At 45.2% G+C, this 20,644-nt stretch overlaps 2 protein-coding genes across 5 annotated transcripts in view; one reads left to right on the forward strand and one right to left on the reverse strand.

Annotated features, from left to right (window-relative positions):
* The window catches only part of galnt13 (polypeptide N-acetylgalactosaminyltransferase 13), a 685,563-nt gene that overhangs the window by 600,995 nt on the left and 63,924 nt on the right, over nucleotides 1-20,644 (forward strand). The window lies entirely within an intron of this gene.
* LOC147120415 (uncharacterized) lies at nucleotides 1,280-19,268 on the reverse strand. Of its 2 annotated transcripts, XR_015078190.1 has the most exons (3): nucleotides 11,196-19,268; nucleotides 7,152-7,213; nucleotides 1,280-1,733 (listed from the first exon to the last, which is right to left on the reverse strand). XR_015078190.1 is itself a non-coding variant. In XM_085986313.1 (2 exons), the coding sequence occupies exon 1, from the start codon at nucleotides 9,962-9,964 to the stop codon at nucleotides 8,555-8,557; it is 1,410 nt and encodes a 469-aa protein (XP_085842439.1). In that variant the 5' UTR covers nucleotides 9,965-19,268; the 3' UTR covers nucleotides 1,280-1,733; nucleotides 7,152-8,554. The 2 variants fall into 2 exon arrangements, 1 of the variants encoding a protein (XP_085842439.1); XM_085986313.1 differs by having other exon boundaries at nucleotides 7,152-19,268.

Here is a 20,644-nt window from a genome sequence, read left to right on the forward strand (position 1 = left end):
CCATTTCTACCACAGAGGCAGCTGGTGCACCTGTTCTCGTCAGTCATTCCACCACCAAAAATACGTCCAGTCTCTTTGAGGGCAAAGGTTGTGGGAACGCCCAAAGATTTTCAGTCCTTCCTTATTGAAATCTGAAATATCTGAAATGTGTAAGTGTTTGGCAAAATGAAAGGTGATTATGTTGGATAAATGCAGAGGATTTCTACAGTGGTGTGGGAGACTTGGGTGTTGAGGACAAGCGTAAAAAACAGATGATAGCACTGTGATGATGGACTGCAGCTGAGAATGTAGTGTGGCTTATTGTTCTGAAGACCTGGATGAGTACCAGTATTTGTAGCCACCTTTGGTTATCAATGTTGCTTCATTCCTTGACCTTGAACCTGTTCATTCCCATGTATAGATTTGTAGCAGACTGTTTTTAAAAATAGGAAATGTTACATTATAATCCTCACACAACTGACTTTGAAAAATAAAGTTAAAAAAACCTACAAAAAAGGTACTGTAGAATACAGTAGAACCTTCCTAAAATAAGTGAATCATATTAGCAGTAATTTAACTTGGTACTGGGTTGATAATTTCTACCATACTAAAAATAGACGTTCATGAGATAGCTGATGGGGTCACCATGAGGTGGAAACGACAGCTGGTGGAGGCTAGGTGTGCGATTATGCTCATATATCCACAGTACAGTGCCTACCATGATTGCGTTGCATAGAGGCAACTACACCTAGGCCCATTGGCTGTTGGAGCTACCATTTGATGGGGTGTAGTGTGTATCCATGCTGTGATCAGGAGGATGGTGGCAATGCAGTGATGCATTTTGTGGTGAGGTTTGCTGCGCAGTATTCCACTCGGGAGAAGTTCCTGGTAACTGCTGTCCACTGAATGAAGGCCACATGCACACTTGTTAGTTGTCTGACGGTCATTATTAACTGGTCTTGTGGAGAACAAGTGGGTCTCTTTGCGGCTGGCTCTGAGATGAGGGCCAGAATTTTCCCATTGCCAAGCGTGCGGGTTTGGGGGCGGGTTGGCTGTAAAAATCCCGGAAATTGTGAGCGTGTCAGGAACCCACCGCCTGGCGCATGTAACTTGGATGGCTTTGAAGGTGCGACACGGACCCAATCGGTAGAGGCATGCGACCTCATTCAAGTCATTAACTGCTTTTTCAGAGACTCTTAAGAGGGTTTTTAATACCAGCTTTTGACTTTTACTGCAGGAGCACGGGATTCACGCAGCTCAAGTACCTCACCTTTAATAATAATAATAATAATAATTCAACTTTATTGTCATTGTACAATGCACAAGTACATGAACAACGAAATGTGATCTTGCAAGCTCCCATGAGTCCAGTACAAATAACATTAACATTAAACGTAAATAGCACCGTCCTGGGAGAAGCAAAGCCGCTGCGTCTGTGCACGCCGCCATTCCATTTCCACCATTCCTCCTGTCCGACAATCTTCAGCTCAACGCCCGGGCCTGCTCACCAGCCGCCCCTCCCGGGGCTCCTTCCGTGACCTTCTCACCAACCGCCCCTCCTCGGGGCTCCTTCCGTGACCTTCTGCACCTGGTCTTCCCTGATGGTCACTCCTCCAGGTACTAACCAGGCCTGGCTCTGCTTAGTTTCCAAGCCTTGCCAGTGACCCTGTCCCTAGTCCCAGGAACAGGGCGAATCTCAGTGGCAGGAACAGAAGGGGAGGCGGAATCTCAGTGGCAAGTCCATTCATTGAGAGCTGGGAAAAGCACATAAATATGCCAACATTACACCTCATTACTTGCCTCATGGAAAGGCTCTTGCTGACTTCATTTTGTCCACAGATTTAGGTGTCAGCAGTTCTTTTCTGCAGGTCATTTCTGAAACCTCAGAAGCCACTCTCACCACATTGCTACTCACCATCACAACATTAAGGGATTGGCCCTCTGATCTCCACTTTACCTGCCATCTACTACATCAGCATGGCTGCCGCTTATACTGTCTCACTTTGTCCTCAGAATTGGACCAAGATGAGCCCCACGACCAGCAGCAACCACAACAGCAGCCTCCTCCTCAACAACCTGATGGTCCACAGGAGAGAGGGGGGCACCACAGGGTGCAGCACACCGGAGGCAATACCCCCAACACATGGTATACAGGCAGAGGATGAGCTTCCTCAATATGACTGAGCAGCAGTGCATCAGGAGGCTCAGGCTATCGTGCCAGATCATCACCAACATTTGTAGCTTGCTGTGACAAGACCTGCTGCCCAGAGGTCCTGGTGGACACTCCTGACCAATGGCTGTCAAAGTCATCACTACCCTCGACTTCTTCGCCTCAGGCTCCTTCCAGGGATATGCAGCAGACATTTGCGGGATCTCGCAGTTGGCCGCCCACAGATGCATCACCCAGGTGACCGATGCCATGTTTCACAAGTCAGCCAATTATATCAACTTTGCCACTGATGAGGCCAGTGTTACTGAGCGGGTGCTCGGCTTTGTGGCTCTGGCTGATATCCCACAGATGCACGGTGACATCGACTGCACAAATGTGGCCATGAAGGCACCCCTTCATCACCCAGGAGTGTTTGTGAACTGCAAAGGCCTCCACTCCCTCAATGTGCAGCTCGTCGGCAACCATAAAAAGATCATCATGCATGTGTGCACCAGATTCCCTGGCAGCTGTCGTGACTCTTATGCTGCGCCAGTCCACCTTCCCTCAGCTCTTCACACCTCCAAACAGACTCACTGGCTGGCTGCTTGGAGACAAGGGCTATTCACTGAAGACGTGGTTCATGATACCCTTGAGTACTGAGGCTGAGGAGCGTTATAATGAGAGCCACATGTCCACCAGATGTGTCATAGAGCAAACAATAGGCATGCTGAAGATGCGCTTCAGATACCTTGACAGATCTGGAGGAGCCCTTCAGTACGCACAAGCCAGGATCTCCAGAATCACGTCGTTTGCTGCACAATATAGTGCAGCAGCGAGGATTGGAGCTGTAGGAGGAGCAAGGCGCAGAGCACACAGCCTCTTCAGAGGAGGAGGAAGAGGAGCAGGTGGAAGACTAGGAGGAGGAGGAACCTAAGGTGGAGATGGCACCAGCAGTGGTGCACATTGCTGCCCAGGAGGCCCGGGATAGCCTCATCATGGCTAGATTTACTTGCTCCACTGCACCCATATGACTGCAACATGCTGTGCTAAGTTCCCTGCCCCTACCCCCCAACAACACCATAAAGCATCTTTGTCAGCTTCCAGGAGAGCAGGAGTTAAAAAGCTTCGCGAGGGGACAGAGAACCAGCGGGAGTTCGGCTCTGTGACACCCCCCAACCACATCTGGAGAAAAATAAAAGGCAACATCACAGGGAAAGGGGTAAGTGATTGGTTGGTGAGTATTTTGCTCACTTCTCTTATCTTTTAAAGCCCAGGAAATGTATTAGTAATTGTACGGTTTCATTAGTACTTGTTTACTAGCAGTAATAAATCTTATTAGGTGTAGTAATTAATAAAAATAAATTAATTAAGACTCAATAAAGATGGCAGGGCAGGTGATGTGTTGCGATTGCAGTATGTGGGAGCTCTTGGACGCCAGTGTGATCCAGGACGAACACGTTTGCAGTAAGTGTCTGCAGCTTGAGGAGCTTCGGCTCAGAGTTGTTGAGCTGGAGGCCGAGCTGCGGACACTGCGATGCATCAGGGACGGGGAAAGTTACCTGGACACTTTATTCTAGGAGGCAGTCACACCCTTCAGGATAGGGTTTTCTGATTTGGTCAGTGGTCAGGGACAGGAGGATGTGACTGCGAGTGAGGCAGGTACGGGGACCCAGGAGGTGGAGGAGCCTCAGCCTTTGCAATTGTCCAACAGGTTTGAGGTTCTTGCAGCCTGTATGGATGAAAGCGGTGGCTGCAGGGTGGATGAGCAACCTGACCATGGCACCGAAGTACAGGAAGCCATTCAAGCAGGGGGAGTTAATAGGAATGTAGTGGTAATTGGGGACAGCATAGTCAGGGGGATAGATACAGTTCTCTGCGGCCAAGAGCGAGAGTCCAGATGGCTATGTTGCCTGCCCGGTGCCAGGGTTCGAGACATCTGCTCTAGGTTGGAGAGGAACTTGCAGTGGGAGGGGGAGGAGCCAGTGGTCATGGTCCATGTAGGTACCAACGACATAGGTAGAGCTAGGAAAGAGGTTCTGCTGAGAGAGTATGAGCAGCTAGGGGCTAAATTAAAAAGCAGAACCTCAAGGGTAATTACCTGAGCCACGAGCAAATTGGCATAGGGTAAATAAAATTAGAGAGATGAAGGGCAGCATGGTGGCATAGTGGTTAGCACTGTTGCCTCACAGCGCCAGGGATCTGGGTTCGAATCCGGCCTCGGGTGACTGTCTGTGTGGAGTTTGCACATTCTCCCCGTGTTTGCGTAGGTTTCCTCCGGGTGCTCCGGTTTCCTCCCACAGTCCAAAGATGTGCGGGTTAGGTTGATTGGCTATGATAAAATTGACCCTTAGTGTTAGGGGGATTAAATACGTGGGGTTACGGGGATAGGGTGGGGTAGGGGTTACAGGGATCGGGTGGGATATGTGTCGGTGCAGGCTCGATGGGCCGAAATGGCCTCTATCTGCACTGTGAGGTTTCTGTGATTCTGTGAATGCGTGGCTCAAAGACTGGTGTGGGAGAAATGGGTTTTGATTCCTGGGGCACTGGCACCAATACTGCGGAAAGTTGGATCTGTATCGTTGGGACGGTCTTCACCTGAATCGTGCTGGGACCAGTGTTCTGGTGAGTCGTATAATTAGGGCGGTAGAGAGGGCTTTAAACTAAATATTAGGGGCATGGGATCAAATTTGGGAAAATGTGGTAATTCAAAGATTAGAGACAAGGCAATAGAGAAAGGTATTAATATGGGAAATGATAAACAGACCGTGACAGGAAGGGATAGAGAGTACAAATCTAGAAGTAAATCAACAGATAAGGTTAAAGGTTACAAAAATAATAAAAGGACAAAACTAAAGGCTCTGCATCTGAATACACGTAGCATTTGAAACAAAACAGATGAACTGATAGTGCAAATAGAAATAAATAAATATGATTTGATAGCCATTGCAGAAACATGGCTGCAGGATGACATAGTTTGGGACCTGAATATTGAAGGAAGGACAGGAAGGTGGGAAAAGGTGGAGGGGTGGCTCTGTTAATTAATGATGGTATTAGCACAATAGAGAGGGATGACCTAAGTTCAGGAAACCAGGATATAGAAGCGGTTTGGGTAGAAATGAGAAATAATAAAGGCAAGAAGTCACTTGTGGGAATGGTGTACAGGCCCCCTAACAGTAACCACAGGGTAGGATGGAGTATAAAGGAAGAAATAATGGGAGCTTGTCAGAAGGGTACGGCAATAATCATGGGGGATTTTAATCTACATAGAGACTGGAAAAATTAAATGGGCAAAGGTAGCCTAGGTGAAGAGTTCATGGAATGTTTTCGGGATAGTTTCTTACAACAGCACGTTCTGGAGCCAACCAGAGAGCAGGCCATACTAGACCTGGTATTGTGCAACGAGGTAGGATTCATTAATGACCTCATAGTGAAGGCGCCCCTAGGTAGCAGCGATCATAATATGATTGAATTTTACATTGAGAGAGAGAAGAGTGGGTCCAAGACTAGTATTTTAAACTTAAATAAGGGAAATTATGAGGGCATGAAAGCAGAGCTAGTTAAAATGAACTGGCAAATTAGGTTAAGGGATAGGTTAATAGAGTTACAGTGGCAGACATTTAAAGGGGATATTTCAAAATACACAGAATATATACATTCCAACAAGAAAGAAAAATTCCAAAGGGAGGACCCACCATCCGTGGTTAACTAAAAAAGCTGTAGGGGGTGGTGTGTGGGTCAGCTTCACCTCTGACTTGTGAGCGGTTCGAATCGCTCCCACTCCCTTGGTTCTAGAACTGGGACTTATTTGGGGGTTGTGATGAAAAGTGCAGCAGACAACTGAATTTTGGTGAAAAGAATAAGATCTTTATTGAGAAAGAAAATACACAATACAATAATCTTAACACTCTAAATTGGGGGAACACTTTGGAATATACGAGGGAAAATAACAATAGACAAAATACTACACCCCTCCCAATCCCACTTCACTAGCTAAGTTGGGCTCCAGAGGACCAGGGATAATGCTCACCAAGGTTCTTTTGTTAGTTGGTGGCATGTTCTGCATTATGTATACTTTTGATGGTTCTGTAATTTTGGGCGGGAATTGTTCTTCTGTTGGTCTATTGTTATTATGTAAAATGACTGAGACAGTCCAGTAATCCCCAGACAGCTTGGCTAATGCCAATACCCAAAACTGTCCATTTACAGAGGCCAATCCCAATTTCTTTGTTGCAGCCCCCTTTTCTTCCACAGGCTCAAACATGCTTTTAAAATAAAATCCAAAATCCTGGGGTCCTTGATTTTTAAATCTCCCTTTGGCCCAATATTCTTATACCATTCTGACATGGTTTATTAACAGTCCAAAAATCCCTCCTTTAGGGTAATCTTCTTGGTTTTGGGGAATCTGTTGAATTTTGCAAATCTTACAAAGTTAAAGATAGTATTAAACTTAAAGAAAAAGTATATACTTATGCAAAGATGGGTGGCAGGTCAGAAGATTGGACAGAATATAAAAACAGCAAAGAATGACTAAAAGATTAATAAGGAGAGAGTACGAGAGAAAGCTAGCTAGAAATATAAAAACAGATAGTAAGAGATTCTATAGATATTTTAAAAAGAAAAGAGTTAACAAAGTGAGCATTGGTCCTATAAAAAGTGAGTCTGGGGCATTAATAATGGAAAATAAGGAGATGGCAGTTGAATTGAACAGGTATTTTGCATTGGTCTTCACTATAGAGGATACAAGTAACATCCCAGAAATAGCTGTAAATCAGGAAATGGATGGAAGGGAGGAACTCAAGAAAATTATAATCACCAGGGAAGTGGTACTGAGTAAGTTGTTGGAGCTGCGGGCTGTAAAGTCCCCGGGTCCTGATGGACTTCATCCTAGGGTCTTAAAAGGGGCTAGTGAGATAGTTGATGCATTGGTTTTAATTTTCCAAAATTCCCTAGATTCGGGGAAGGTTCCTGTACTGTCCGCGCTAGACGTGCTCCTATCTAGTTATCCAGCAAGTTAAACACTTACTCAAAATAATTCCTCATGAAGCCGTTTGCTGTTTGAAGCTTTACTTGAACAAATTTGTGAAACTGTAAACAAAGACAAAGTATGTTTTGTACATAAACTGAGTACTATACATTCGATATTACATAAGATATAACATATTTACAACAGTAGAATAGACTAATTGTATAACTAACTAACATTTGGACTAACTTCTGTAACTATTAAATATTAGCCTTTTATAAACATAGTGTTATCAAAATACTACACTGACAAAGTTGCTGTCATGCAAACAGACAAAGATACTCACAGATATTGTGCCTGGCCTAACATATGAGATCAGATTACATTGGATTGCAAATCCCTCATGGAATTCTCCATTACTCAAGCCAGGTTCTTCCTGGGATTCTACTTCCTGGGTTACACAGGAAGAAAGGTGGAAAGGTCAAATGACCTCTCACACAGGAAGGTAGAAAGGTCAAATGACCTCTGCTGCACACAAACACTGCTAACACATAACCACCACCAGAGGGTGCTATCTGCATATAAAATGGTCCATCAGTCCAGAACACTCCCCGTCTGGGGTCGTTAATGACTCCACATAGTCCGGGCTCTACTTGTCACTGGAGTCCTCTGGCGACAAAAGAAGAACCACCTCAGAGACAGTCCATCGGTGTCGACGATAGGATGCAGCTTCCGTAGACTGCTGTGAGGGGGTAGGTTGCGTTCTGCTGCGCACAGCTCCAATCTGGGTATGGCGAGGTCTGGCTGGGTGCCAACTTACCCCTATCAAAGACGAAGCCGATTTTGCTTTGTCCATCTTGAGTGGTGACCTTCAGATAAGCCACACTTGTAATGGCCTTAGCAGATGCGTCTGCAAAGACACAAAGCTCTTTGAATTGGGCATTTAAGGGAGAGAAAGACGAATAGCAGCGAGGTATTCGGATCTCCTGTAAGTCTTGGAGTGAGTCTCTCCATCTGTCCCACTCTGCTTGCATCTCTTCAGGGAGAGGTGAATCCTACTCTTCAGCGCGTGTGGAGAGTTCCCTGAGGAGCAGCCTGCCTTGTATGGTGACAGGGGCTAAGAAGCCGAGAGGGTCGTATAGGCTGTTGACTGTAGAGAGCACTCCTCTACATGTGAAGGGTTTCTTGGCATCTAAGACTTGGAACGTGAACGTGTCTGTTGCTATGTTCCACGACACCCCTAGGCTACGCTGTAGGGGGAGGTCATCAGTGAAGAGGTCTAGGTCCTTGACGTCCTTAGCACGATCTTCAGGGGGGAATGCCTCCATCACTGCTGGTCTGTTAGAGGCTATCTTATGCAGCCTGAGGTTGGATAGTGCAAGTAGTTCCTGAGCTCGTCCGAGGGTACTGATGGCCTCTGCTTCGGTCGGGAATGACTTCAGTGCGTCATCGACATAGAACTCTCATTCGATGAACCCTCTCACATCACTGCCAAAGTCGTCGTCTTCTTCCTTGGCAGCCCTCCTCAGTCCGTATATGGCGACAGCAGGGGACGGGCTATTCCCGAAGACATGGACACGCATTCTGTAGTCCACAATGTCTCTATTGGGGTCGTTGTCCCGATACCACAGGAAGCGGAGGAAGTCTCTGTGGTCTTCTCTCACCACAAAGCAATGAAACATGTGCTGGATATCGGCAGTGATGACGACGGGCTCATTCCTGAATCTCATGAGTACTCCCAAGAGGCTGTTGTTAAGATCGGGCTCTGTGAGGAGTACGTCGTTGAGAGAGACTCCCTGATATGGTGCACTGGAGTCAAACACCACGCGGATCTGTTCCGGCTTTTTGGGGTGATAGACTCCGAAGGAAGGGAGGTACCAACACTCTTGGCCTTCCTGGAGTGGAGGAGCTATCTCTGCATAATCGTTGACAAGCATTTTCTTAACAAATTCTAGGAAGTGTGCTTTCATCTTTTCAGATTCCTGGCGACGTCCTACAGGGTACACATTAACGAGGCATATCTTGGAGCATGCTCTTGTGCTCACTCCTTCGCCACACACCTCGGTGCACCTGGATGTAATCTCTGGACCAGCAGCTCCCTCTCTCTCCCTGCCATGCTCTGAAGCGGGAGGAGGCATCTCTGACTTCCAAGGAGCTGGGCCTGGGTGTAGTGCTGAAACGTGCTGATCACTTTCACATTCAGTGCATTTTGCATCTACCTTGCAGTTCTTGGCGAGATGGCTCGTGGACGAGCAGCACTTGAAACATATAGGGTTCTCTTTGAGATATTGTTTCCGATCTTCCAGGGACATCTCCCTGAAGCCTCTGCATTTCTTTAAAGGATGGGGCTTGTTGTGGATAGGGCATTGTTTGCTCATATCCTCAGGTTTCTTCTGAATCTTTGTGTGCTCAGTTGAGGACACTTGCATTTTGTGGACAGATATTGGTGTCTTTCCATGTCTGTCAAACTTGTCTCTTCTGGCAAGTGCTGTGTGGGAGGAGAAGAAGTTGAAGCTGAGGTTGTTCCTGGCTTTGGCTTCTTTACGGATGAATTTGACGAATGCAGAGAATGGTGGGATCGCCACGTTGTACTTTAGCTTGAACTTTGATCCAAACGTTATCCACTTCTCCTGCAGGTTAAATGGAAGCTTCTCAATGATGGGACTTACTCCTCTGGAAGTGTCCAAGTACGATAGACTGGGTAAGTAGCCGTCCTGCTTTGCGGCTTCGAGTTCCGACAGCAGATCTCCAAGGTCGCGGAGCTTCTGGGGTTCCTTACTCGTCAACCTCGGAAAGTTCTCCAACCTGTCAAAGAGAGCCCTTTCAATGGCTTCAGGCGAGCCGCAGCTTTCTTCCAGCCTCGCCCAAGCCATCTTCAACCCCTCTGGCAGCTGTCCCACATTGGCCGCTTTTATCCTGCAGGCCTGTCCAGCGGACTCTGGGCTGAGCCATTTGATAAGGAGGCCGAGCTCTTCTCCTGCCGACAGGTCTAAGCCCGATATGGCATCGTGGAAGCAGGACTTCCAAGCCCGATAATTCTCCGGCCTGTCGTCAAACTTGGTTAACCCTGTAGTCACCAGCTGGGTGCGTGCAAGGTATTTGGCAAGGTCGTAGGTGCTGGGACCTGTGCCAGGGTTGCCTTGGCTAGGGGCTCTGTTGGGGGTCTCAAGGAAACGAGAGGGGATTTGCTGCTCACTTTATTCAGCGTTCTATTCCTCTGCACCGTGTCTTCCGTTCTGCTGGGGGAGACTCTGCGGCTTGAGGCATGCTGTCTACTTTGACCTTGGTTGGCAACTTGTGGCATGTTATACGAAGTGCTTGCGTCTGTAGAGATGTGCGGGCCTTCATTCCTTTCTCCTGTAAACTGTATGTCGGCATTGTCGCTCACGTAATCTATGGTGCGCTGTCGTGGACTCTGCCACGAAACGGGAATTAAAGGTTTGTACGCTGTCTCGGGATCAGCTCCCTCCAAAATTGCCTCGAATACTTGTGTCTCAGCTAATGCAGCATCTATCCCTTTTTGTTGCTGCAGAGCGTCTAATGTGGCTTGGAGACAGGCCTGTTCAGCTTGGCGTTCAACTTGGTGACAGGCCTGTTCGGCTTGGAATTCAGCTTGGAGACGGGTCTGTTCGGCTTGGAGTCGGGCCTGTTCGGCTTGGGATTCAGCTTGGAGACGGGCCTGTTCAGCTTGGGATTCAGCTTGGAGACGGGCCTGTCTTACTTTTATTTCTATTTCACTGTTCGCATGCGCAGCTCTGGCTTGAGCTGCCACTAGCTTAGCCCGTGCTCTGGCGATGGCCACGCTTACTCTAGAACCACCTGATGACCGTGAACCAGCTTGCGATCTGACGTAACCGGAGCTTATAGACCTATTGTCACCTTCTACAGTTTCATCTGCCCGTTTAAGGTCTTCTCCTCGCTGCAAAGCATTTTCGTTATTATCTTCTGACATGTTGATGTGCGGTAGGTGAGCTCTACGAGGTTAAGGCTTACACTGGGTTCCTCCTGCTCCGCTCTTCACAGCTAGCCGTATTGCTATCTTTTCACTGTACTGGCCGCGCTAGACGTGCTCCTATCTAGTTATCCAGCAAGTTAAACACTTACTCAAAATAATTCCTCATGAAGCCGTTTGCTGTTTGAAGCTTTACTTGAACAAATTTGTGAAACTGTAAACAAAGACAAAGTATGTTTTGTACATAAACTGAGTACTATACATTCGATATTACATAAGATATAACATATTTACAACAGTAGAATAGACTAATTGTATAACTAACTAACATTTGGACTAACTTCTGTAACTATTAAATATTAACCTTTTATAAACATAGTGTTATCAAAATACTACACTGACAAAGTTGCTGTCATGCAAACAGACAAAGATACTCACAGATATTGCGCCTGGCCTAACATATGAGATCAGATTACATTGGATTGCAAATCCCTCATGGAATTCTCCATTACTCAAGCCAGGTTCTTCCTGGGATTCTACTTCCTGGGTTACACAGGAAGAAAGGTGGAAAGGTCAAATGACCTCTCACACAGGAAGAAAGGTAGAAAGGTCAAATGACCTCTGCTGCACACAAACACTGCTAATACATAACCACCACCAGAGGGTGCTATCTGCATATAAAATGGTCCATCAGTCCAGAACAGTTCCATTAGATTGGAAAATAGCGAATGTAACTCCTTTGTTCAAAAAGGGAGGGAGACAGAAAGCAGGAAACTACAGGCTAGTTAGCTTAACTTAAATCTGTCCTAGGGAAGATGTTAGAAGCTATTATTAAAGACATTGGCCCAGAAATTCTGGTCGGAGGCTTCCCGCGGGTGCAAGCCTCTGACCTACACTTACCTTGCGAGCCGGCCGTTGAGCTGTGGGCCCCCGTGGAATTGCGATCCTTGGCCTCCTCCAACTGCTGGCGTGCAGTACTTGCGTATCCCTGGGACGCAGTTAGTTCGATGCATCCCCTGGGATCACGTGGGCCATGGAGAGCCAATGGTAGCAGGGAAATGCCCATTCATAAAAATGACAGGAAGAGCTGTCAAAACCATAAATATTACAAGCCCCAAAACATCACTAAAACTTCAAATAATTTTTTTTTAAAACATCACATTTTTAAAATAACTATAAATTATATAAAATAACTATTTTAAACAATAACTTAAATTTTTGAAGAAATGAATTACATTTTCTAACGGGGCTAAAAATAAACTTACCTTTCTTTAAAGTATTTAAAAATAATAAACCTGTGGAAAAATGTTTTAATTTTAATTAATTCACCACTTACCTTATTAAAAGCAGGCCTTGCGACTGCTTTTTACATGTCTAACTTCTTCTGGAGACTTACCTTCCCGGAGAAACCTGGAAAAAAAACGTAATTTCAATGCGCATGCGCCGCCTCTCCCGCGCACGCGTTCCACCTCTTAACCCCTTCTTTCAGGGGAACGGAAGTACGGTTTCCCATGCATGTGTAGTGCATGCACAAAACCGGCACTTTCCTTGGGCCTACGCGCGAGTACCCCATGTGTACTCACGCATTGGGACCTGAATTTCTGAGCCATTATAGCAGGGCACTTAGAAAAGCTCAAAGTAATCAGGCAGAGTCAACATGGTTTTGTGAAAGGGAAATCATGTTTAACCAATTTATTGGAGTTCTTTGATGAAGTAAATTGTGCTGTGGATAAAGGGGAACCGGTGGATGTACTGTACTTAGATTTCCAGAAGGCATTTGATAAGGTGCCACATCAAAGGTTATTGCGGAAAATAAAAGCTCATGGTGTAGGGGGTAACATATTGTCATGGATAGAAGATTGGCTAGCTAACAGGAAACAGAGAGTAGGCATAAATGGGTCATTTTCTGATTGGCAAGACATAACGAGTAGTGTGCCACAGGGATCAGTGCTGGGCCCCAACTTTTTACAATTTATATAAATGACTTGGATGAAGGGACCGAAGGTATGGTTGCTAAATTTGTTGATGACACAAAGATAGGTTGGAAAGTACATTGTGAAGAGGACATAATGAGACTGCAAAGGGATATAGATAAGTTAAGTGAGTGGGCAAAGATCTGGCAAATGGCGTATAATGTGGGAAAATGTGAAGTTGTCCATTTTGGCAGGAAGAATAAAAAAGCATATTACCTAAATGGTGAGAGATTGCAGAGCTCTGAGATACAGAATGATCTGGGTGTCCTAGTGCATGAATCGCAAAAGGTTACTATGCAGATACAGCAAGTAATTAGGAAATCTAATAGAATGTTATTGTTTATTGTGAGGGGAATTGAATACAAAAGCAGGGAGGTTATGCTTCAGTTATAGAGGGCATTGGTGAGACCACATCTGGAGTACTGTGTACAGTATTGGTCTCCTTATTTAAGGAAGGATGTAAATGCGCTGGAAGCAGTTCAGAGAAGGTTTACTGGACTAATACCTGGAATGGGTGAGTTGTCTTATGAGGAACGGTTGGACAGGCTAGGCTTGTATCCGCTGGAGTTTAGAAGAGTAAGAGGTGACTTGATTGAAACATATAAGATCCTGAGGGGTCTGGACAGGGTGGATGTGGAGAGGATGTTTCCTCTTGTGGGAGAATCTAGAACTAGGGGTCACTGTTTAAAAATAAGGGGTCGCCCATTTAAGACAGAAATGAGGAGAAACTTTTTCTCACAGAGGGTCGTGAGTCTTTGGAACTCTCTTCCTCGGAGGGCGGTGGAAGCAGAGTCTTTGAATATTTTTAAGGCAGAGGTAGATAGATTCTTAGTAAGCAAGGGGGGTGAAAAGTTATCGGGGGTAGGCGGGAATGTGGAGTAATCAGATCAGCCATGATCTTATTGAATGGCGGAGCAGGCTCGAGGGGCCGAGTGGCCTACTCCTGCCCCTACAATGAACAAGCCATTCCTCTCTTGCTCGAGGGTAAGTAATGTCTCACCATTCACTCCAAGTGACAAAGCCACTTCCAAGGTAGCAGTCAAAAATGGACAAGACTGGAAAGTGGTGCAAAGAAATACATCTATCTGTGTCATCAAAAGAACTAAAACTTAACACTAACATTTGTTTGTACACCCATGTGCATACCCTTGTGCATCTACTTTTGTGTCATTTTTCTTTTGAGTGCTTCTACGAGGTGCAACCCCTGTGGCTTCAGCAGAGGTAGAGGCGGGCTGCTCACTTCCCTGCTGCGACTGGTAAGACACTTTTAGCGGACGTCCTCTGGGTTTTGGAGCCTGTGATGGCTCCGCCAAAGTCTGCTCCTCCTGCTGCTGTATGGGGGCAAACTTGGTCATCAGGATCCGGGGAAGCATGTGGGGCTCTGACTGATGGGTAGGCAATAAGGGAGAAGTGCGAGCATTTTGAGAAGAGACCTCACTTCCATGTCCCCTCTCAGCATCATTCTCTCATGGGCCACCGCACTTCCCTGCTAGCAAGGAGCTGGAGAGCACCTTGCTGCACAGCAGTGGGGCAATGAACGCCCAAGTCTACGTTTATATCCCTCCTAGAGATGAGGTCTATGAGGGTATGTGATCTGTTGTCCACAGCTATCATGTGCTCATGTGACTGGCGTATTTGCTGCTGCATGCAGGTGGCCATCCTTTCCATGGAACAGCACATCGTCGCTATCACCTGCAACATGGTGGTGCTCATATTGGAGATGGACTCTTTCATTCTCTGCACATTTGCAGACATCGCGGATGCAAAAGCTGCCAGAGCCTCATGAAATTATTGCTGCCATTTCAAGATCACCCTCTTTCTTGTTGGCCCCTGAGGCTCAGCGTCTGCATGCAGCTCATCAGAGCTTGGAGCGTCCTGCACCTTCCGGTGAGGAGTCTCCACTGCTGTCCCTGTCAACACCATCTGCTGTTGCTCACTTGTGAATTGTGAGACACCATGTGACAAAACTACTCTATCTCGCACAGGACCCACCGAGGTGTTCGTATCTGTGCTGGTGCTGGGTGCGCTTGGGTCTGCTGACGGTGCACCCTCAGAGGCTGGAGGTTCCTCTGAGGAGTCATTTTGCTCCTCCGGCTTGACAATGGTGGGGGCACTTGATGGACCTGTAGGAGAGTAAAGAGATGAATTAGAAGTGTTATAATAAGAATGGGTAACATTACCATTATGCACATGATGACATTTCACTGGCTGCTGACACCAGCCACCATATGAGTGACTTTTGTATGGCATGTGGCTGTATGAAATGTAATTCTGTCACCCTCATTCTGTCTCCCACCGCCAGCAGCTCTGCAACTCCCGATATCTCCAGGGCCCCCTCCTCTGCTGGTGTCAGTGGGGGGAGACTGGAGACCCACCTCTGGTTCTCTGCCTCTCCCGTGTGTTCTGGGCTCTTTTCTCCTGCAAGGAGGGAAAGAAGAGAACTTTGAGTGAGAGTGATGGAATAAGTGTAAGGAATGGATGGGTTCCATCTGTAGAGGGTGACTATGAGGCAGTGGGGTGCCAATGCCAAATGGCCTCCTTCTGTAGTGTTACTTGCTATGATTGCATTAGGATGAGGCGGGCTGTCAGCGGTGGTTAGTCAGATGGGGATGTGAGTATGTACATAGAGAGAGAGCGATGGGTGGATGTACAAGGTATGTTGGTGTGAGGAATGATGTGAAGGGTAGGCTTGTGAAGGCAGAGTGATGGGGATGTGGTGACAGGCAGGTCAGGATGAATGTGGCATTGTACTCACCTTTCCTGACCTCATGAGATAATGGAATCATTTCCTGCACTGGATCCAGGTCCTCCTGACCACATCCCTGCTGCTGACCTGCTCTGCTATCTCCAGCCAGGCTCTTTTGGTGTCTTTGGGAGGTCTCCTGCGCCTATCTACAGGGAATAGGACCCCCCTGCGTGCTTTCACTGCCTCCACCAGAATATGCAGGGATGCGTCAGAAAATCAGGGTGCAGCCCTCTGCCTTTGAGTATCCATCTTTTATGGTTTGGAACAGTACTCAGACCTTTCCATTTCACCTTCCACACTCCTCTAGCAACCTTCAAATGAGTTGTGTGTAAGGCTGCTTTAAATATCGGCGCTAGAAACGAGCCATCGATGCCGTCATTAGACCCGCTCCATTGAATTGGGCCGGGAAACGCACATGATTGCTTTAAGTGGGCCATTAAGTTAAAATCGCCCTGAAGAACGCGCTGAGCAGAACATCGTGTTCCCGGCCCGCTACACCGCCCGCACGCACCCGACCCGACTCCACAGTAAAAATTCTGGCCGATGTATCTTGTGATGGGAGAGTTGAACTGAATTAACTTTGTACTCTTGGATTTTTTGAAGCTTGACCAGCCAACCTAGCTTATCAATGCAACCTAGAGGTCGGACCTCTCACTGGGAGCTGAGATTGTTTGCATTCAGCTGTAGATAACACTGCTAACCTTAGAGCTACGATGGTGCTAACAGGAAAGCAGCAGGAAGCTCATCAGTGCTTTGTGCTGAAAAGGTGCATAGTTTTGGCCAGTGACATCCCTAAGTATAGAATTAAGTTTGGGCCCCTGCCAAACTGCAAATATATTCTCAGAGTCGTTATGGCACAGAAGGAGGCCATTCGACCCATCAAGTCTATGCTAGCTCTCTGCTATAAGCTGAATTTTTTTCCCATTTTTTTATTGCATTGTATATGAATTTTAATGCTTTCTTGGGTTAGGGTAAAATAGAGAATAATAGAGTACGTGCTGCTTTGCAGGTAACATGACGCTTCTAAATACATACTGTGATAAAAATGGAGTATTTTGTCCATGGTTTATTTTTCTTCCTTTTATTTACAATATTTTTTAGTTTAAAATATGCCTTTAAAAGTACCATATACAAACTGGAAGCTTGGCATTCATTTAGCTAGTACATTGGAATAGCAATAAAAACTCTGGTAAACCAAATAATCCTCAATATGCTAATACTTTGATTGCATAGTCATGAAAACAAATTAAATTCACTTAGTCTAATCAGAGAGTCAGCTAGCTTTGAACTGGGTGTTATCAGAATGCATCAGTGACCTACACCACATGTGATTTCTATTTGCAATTCTTAACAAGCACAGCAGGTTGCAATCTTCCTTCAAGTTGAAATCAATGGACAAATAAATTGCAGGCCGTGCACCTGTTAATTTGCAATGCCCTCTTAGTGACCTGTGGTACCAGACCTTTTTGCCCTGTTTTGTAAATGGTGAATGTTTTGAGTAGTGGGTGGCTATAGATCGTCTTACAGATTGACTGTAATTCAAAGGATTTTATGGGTGTACGGATCAGACACTTTTGATATATTAGTTAATTACAATTTTGACTTACTGAAACACATATGGAAGCAAAATGTGGCTCTGTTAGCAAGATATCTACAAAAAGACTGTCAGGATTAGGTGAATATTTCTTTGAGAAGTATTTGTCTTATCTATTGCTTGAGAGATCTGCAAAGAAAACCATGCAAAAGAAACTCAACTGACTAATTCAATTGTTTAACCCTTTACAAACTGTAGTTACCTGGCTTCTCCCTCGCTCCCTTCTTACATAATGGGGCGACATTTGAAAATTTCTAATCCAAACGCACAATTCTGGAATCTAGTGTGATTTGGAAAATTATGACCTACACATCTGCAGTTTTCTCATCTATTTGTTTTAGTTCTTGGGGAGGAAACAGTCATGTCCTGGAGATTTGTCCACATTAAGTCCCATTATTTTCTCCATTACCATTTTTTCGTAGTCCCTTTTTGCACCTCTTATTACTTTCTTTGTATCCCTTGGTTCCTTTTTATAGTTCTCCCAGACTGCTGGATTTCTACTTTTCCTTGCATTGTTGGAAACCTTTTCTTTTAGCTTGATAAACTGTTTCTTACCTCATTTGGCGGCCATGGTTGCATAACGACACAAGTGGAGCTTTTGCTTTTTGGAGGTATGCACTGGTTTTGTTTCATACCAAATATTTTGAATATTTTGACTACTTTCCACTGTTTACTGTGCAGGTTTACCCATTAACAGCTCAGCTCAGTTTACTGCAGTCAATTTATTTCTCATCCCTTCAAAATTTGCCTTAGTTAATTTTAAAATCTTTCCCTTCTCGCACCTAATATCAAATTCAATTCAAATACTCACTATTTGCAAGATGCTTCGTTACTGTCTACCATCAGATTGTTAGCTAATTCTGGTTCGTTACTCATCACTAATTCTAATATGGCCTGTTCTATTGTCAGTTCTAAGACATATTGGCCTGTAATTTATGGTCAGCGGCGAAGCGACGGCGATTGCTGCTGACCTCGAAGACAGCTGCCAACAGCGATCTCGCAGTCTTTGTGGTGAGAACTTTAGCTTCCTTGATGTGAAATTGATTGTAGTGCTGTCAAAAGGGGAACTCCAGTGAAGAGCAGCAGTGATGTCATCAAGCTGTCTCAGCAGCCAATCACATTGAAGAATTCTCACAGACAGCAAACCAGGAAATGAAACGCGCTGATTAGCTGCACTTTTTAAAACTGTTAGAGAGTGAAATAAAGATTGTGACATACACATGGGATTAAGGTAGAAGCTGAAATATAATGAACAAACTTTAAAAATCTAGTAATTTTTATCATAATGGAGAAATTTGACATTCCACAAGTATAAAATTAGTTTTTCAGGGCCAGAACGGTTGTTTAGCAGTCAATACGCTGTTAAAACCCCAGTTACACCTATTCCAACAAGGCTTAATATTTAATGGGGTGTTTAACAGCAATATTAACACGGTAAAGTTTTAGTTTTCATCAGTTCCACTTATTTTGCAAATTGCCGACTATGGGGTGGGGAAGCAGTGAATGAATGATCGCAACTTCAGGATTACCGCGTTTAGATGCACATGCGCTACATCCTGACGTTACGGTCAGTTTCAGAGGGGTAATGATGACAAATGCTGACAGTTCGCCATCATTACCCACTGCAAAATCCAGGACATTGTCCTAGGAGGTCTGTAGACAACTCCTGTCAGAGTCTTGCATTCTTTGCTATTCCTTAACTCTACCCATAATATTTCCACTGCCGGATCACCCTCACTGAAATCCTTTCCTGCAGCAGCTATAATTGTCTTTTTATCAATATTACTACTATTACTTCTTCCCCAATTTCCCTGTGCTTTCTAAAGATCCTATAGACTGGGATATTTAGCTCCCAATCATAGTTACATAGTATTTACAGCATAGAAACGGTCCATTCGGCCCAACAGGTCCATGCCAGTGTTTATTCTCCACACGAGCCTCCACCCACCCTTCTTCATCTAACCCCAACAACATATCCATCTATTCTTTTTCCCTAATGTACTTACCTAGATTCCCCTTAAATGCATCTATGCTAGTCACCTCAACTACTCCCCGTAGTAGTGAGTTCCACATTCTAACCACTCTCTGGGTAAAGAATTTTCTCCTGAATTCACTATTGGATCTATTAGTGGCTATCTTATATTTATGGTCCTTAGTTCTGGTCTCCCCCGCAAGTGGAAACATCTTCTCAACCTCCACCCTATCAAACTCTTCCATATTCTTAAAGACCTCTATCAGGTCACCCCTCAGTCTTCTCTTTTCTGGAGAAAAGAGCCCCAGCCTGTTCAATCTTTCCTTATAGGTATAATCTCTCAGTTCTGGCATCATCCTGGTAAATATTTTTTGCACCTTTTCCAGTGCTTCTATATCTTTTTTATAATATGGAGACCAGAACTGTTCACAGTACTCCAAGCTGAATTTGTGCTTCTAACTTGTTTGTTTTATTTCTTGTACTAGCTGCATTTGTGTACAGAACTTTTATTTGGGTAACTGTCTCCATCCTTCCCATATGTCCTGCTGGTCTTTTTCTCTCACTTTTTGACTTACTGTATGGATTTTCCCCTCCTGTCCCCCTAACTGGTTTAAATATTTCCCTACTGCCCTGTTTACCCTTTCTGGTTTAGGTGAGGGAATTTACTTTGAGTCTCTCTTGCTTTTTCGATTACTCACAAGTGATGTGGAGGAGAGTACTAAATTTACTGGTACCACTTTCCATACAGGGAGCCATGCTCCCTTTGGCCATAGTTTTCCTGTTGAGGTTACCCTGTAGTGTTTAAAAGAAACTGGATAAGTTACACATTGGCCCAGAAATTCGGGTCGGGGGCTTCCCGCGGGTGCAATCCCCCGATCTGCACTTACCTTGCGCGCCAGCCGTTGAGCTGTGGGACCCCGTGGAATTCTTATCCGGGGCCTGGTCCAGCTGCCGGCGCGCAGTACTTGCGTATTCCAGGGGCGCAGTTAGTTCGATGCGTCCCCTGGGATCACGTGGGCCATGGGGAGCCAATCGGAGCAGGGAATGCTCCATTCATAAGTCTGACAGAAAGTGCTGGCAAGACTTATAAATACTACGGCCCCAAAACAGCACTAAATCTTCAAATACATTTTTTTTTAAATCACATTTTTTAAATAAACTATAAATTACATGAAATAACTTTTAAACAATAATTTAAATTTTTGAAAAAAATAATTTTATTTTCTAATGGGGCTAAAAATAAACTTACCTTGCTTTAAAGTATTTAAAAATAATAAACCTGTGGAAAAAATGTTTTAATTTTAATTAATTCACCA

The sequence above is a fragment of the Somniosus microcephalus genome, chromosome 4 (genome assembly GCF_052327205.1).
Source record: "Somniosus microcephalus isolate GS21.2 chromosome 4, FLI_Smic_1.0, whole genome shotgun sequence".
NCBI classification, from domain to species: domain Eukaryota; kingdom Metazoa; phylum Chordata; class Chondrichthyes; order Squaliformes; family Somniosidae; genus Somniosus; species Somniosus microcephalus.

Excerpts from the sequence above, each read along its gene's own strand:
- LOC147120415 (XM_085986313.1), bottom strand. The coding sequence starts at position 9,964 with ATGGCTTGGGCGAGGCTGGAAGAAAGCTGCGGCTCGCCTGAAGCCATT.